We start from the raw sequence: 2,521 nt of genomic DNA, 5'->3' as shown, positions 1-2,521 counted from the left end.
TTCGAGCAATAATTAATACAGAGACTGTATGGCAAGAATAAACACACTATTTCCAGGTAAATACAGAAACAAGCATAAAAATCAAAACATCTACAATAGTGATAGTAATATTAATAATAAAATAATAGTCAGTGCAAAGTAGCCTACAAATTCTTTGGTGGGGGGCGGTGAGGGACCTGGATAAAGGCTGGGGGGGCGCTGGCCCAAAAAAAACACTGCTCTAACATTAGAGGTGCTTAAACCTGGCTGGGAAAAGGAAAGGAAATAATTAAAAAGCTTTAGATGGATAATAAACTCTAAAGTTAATGAAATTCATTTAAATCAATTAGATATATGTCAGACAGTTCCATTACCTGCAGTACCACATTGGGTACTTTCTGATGCTGAAGTTGATTTTTCATTATTAGAAAAGAAGAACAAAGATAAATTTCACATTATGAATAAATTTATAGTACAATAATACTTAAATAAATATTATAACTATATACAAATATACACATATGCATAAAAATACAGCTAATAAGGCAGGGATAGCATTTATTGTGCCTGCCACAGTTTCAAATTAAGGTAGGGAAAAGGGTTAGTGATGGAGTCTCAGTGTATACAGGAGAAATACTTGCTTTGCTTTTAGCAGTTCAATGGGTGGAAGAGGTAAGACCATTAAAATCAATCATTTGCTCAGATTCTAGTTCTTCATGAGTCATATTGCAAAATAATCAGTCAGGCAGTAGACCAGATATATTAATTTAAATACAACAAACACTTTACAGAATCAATATGATGGGGCTAAAATTACATTTTGTATGGGTTCCAGCACATCACGGGATTAAGGGAAATGAAATGGCAGACAGGATATAAGGAGAGTACCAATCAGGTAAGGATAGATAGTATAGTTTTAGTATAACAGAAATAAAGGGTATAATTAAACAAAAAACAAATGAGAGGTGGCAAAAGTTATGGGAATAAGAAAAGAATGGAAGGTGGTTATTGTTGATTTACTCCAAAAGGACTCGGGAAGCAGCGGATATAAGGCTATATTAGATTTTTTTTTTAAAACAGAGTAAGTTGTATAATAGGATATGGTTGTTTTTTTTTCTCTTTTTTGTCATGTGGTCCACACTCCTTACCAGTTGGTGGCGGTAATGCTTACCTAACGTTTCTTGCCAACCGCCAATAAATATCAAGAAGAAGAAGAGTTTGCCGTCCTGTCTTACTCTCCTTCACGGTTCGTTGCCAAATAATCGTGAAGGGTTTTTTTTGTTTTTTGTGTTTTTGACAAGGTTGTGTTTCTCGTCAGTTCCAGACGTTTTGTCGACAGGGTCATGCTGTCGTAAATTTTCTACAGAATATACATTTGTTCTGATTATACTAATGCAAGGAAGATAGAGAAGCTGTTAATAGATTTTAGAGGTGAGTAGCTGTGTAGAGATGACCAGCAGCATGTAGTTGTGATTGTTGAAATATTTCGGTTCTGTGGCAGATCATGAAGCTGCGCGTCCAGCTGCAGTGTAAGAACCTCCATGAATACTTAAGAGAACTGAATCCTGAGATACTGGACAGACTGTATAACCACCCTGCAACATGTCTGGCTGTCTACAGGTATGTACCACCCTGTTTTGGACTTGTATTCTGTATACCCAGCCTCTGCCTGTAATATTAAATCCAAGATTTTCTGTTTCCAGGGAACTTCCCTCACTTGCTAAGAACTATGTGATGCGCATGCTGTTCCTGGATCAGCCTCTCCCCCAGGCAGCTGTGGCACTTTGGGTGCAAAAAAATAGTCAGAGGTGAGCGAGTCCCTTATCTTACATGAGTAAAAGTGCAAAGAGTAAAGATGCTCTTTGTGTGATAACAAACTAATCTGATTCCATATTTAGAATTTCTAAAAAGATTTACTGGCCTTTTTTTACTGTTTTGGGTTGGTTAGGACCCAGTATATGCTCACTGTCAGAAAAGTAAGGGAATTTGTTTTGAGAATACAGAACTAAACGTTCACCAACGGTATTATACTTTTACACAGTTTCAGAACGTTCAGAGGATGAGTGTTCCTCTGAGCGGTTATCAGTTTAAGTACTGATAACCGTACTTAAAATATTTGATCCAACACTGCTTGAATAAAAAAAATCTTAAAAATCAACCAAGAGATCAGGAAGAGATTTGTGAACCTGCTTCATCCCACCTTAGATACAAATTATTGGAGATGCAATCTTCTTCTGTTCAAACAACAAGTATAATATGGGAACATCCAGTTATCATCATGGAGATTGGTTCTGTGTCCTGGAGATAAACATGCTCTACAAATCAACCCCATTCAGACAAGTTCTACTAAAGGACTTGTCTGACTAAATTTTTGAATCATTATGTTTCAGTCATCTTAGCTTAATCTCCACTACAGGTCATATTCTCTGGTAACGTTTTACCTTCTAAATGAGGAAGCTACTGTCATTCTGTGCCCTCGTTAATAAGAATTAAATTCAGCTTTCCAATTTGTATTTTCCTTTTCCCTTAATAAATGAAACCA

The 2,521-nt window shown here is 36.3% G+C and overlaps 1 protein-coding gene across 1 annotated transcript in view; it reads left to right on the top strand.

Moving 5' to 3' along the window:
• The first annotated feature begins 1,172 nt into the window (after positions 1-1,172).
• The window catches only part of gtf2h4 (general transcription factor IIH, polypeptide 4), a 12,068-nt gene continuing 10,719 nt past the window's right edge, over positions 1,173-2,521 (top strand). Inside the window, exons 1-3 of the mRNA XM_007542170.2 lie at positions 1,173-1,410; positions 1,481-1,599; positions 1,683-1,787. Of these exons, the coding sequence (XP_007542232.1) occupies positions 1,484-1,599; positions 1,683-1,787 (221 nt within the window). The 5' untranslated portion in view covers positions 1,173-1,410; positions 1,481-1,483. The remainder of the gene's footprint in view (positions 1,411-1,480; positions 1,600-1,682; positions 1,788-2,521) is intronic.

Source organism: Poecilia formosa, unplaced genomic scaffold (genome assembly GCF_000485575.1).
Source record: "Poecilia formosa unplaced genomic scaffold, Poecilia_formosa-5.1.2 Scaffold663, whole genome shotgun sequence".
NCBI classification, from domain to species: domain Eukaryota; kingdom Metazoa; phylum Chordata; class Actinopteri; order Cyprinodontiformes; family Poeciliidae; genus Poecilia; species Poecilia formosa.
Note: the sequence above shows the minus strand (reverse complement) of the source record. Positions and strands in the feature narration are given on the sequence as shown.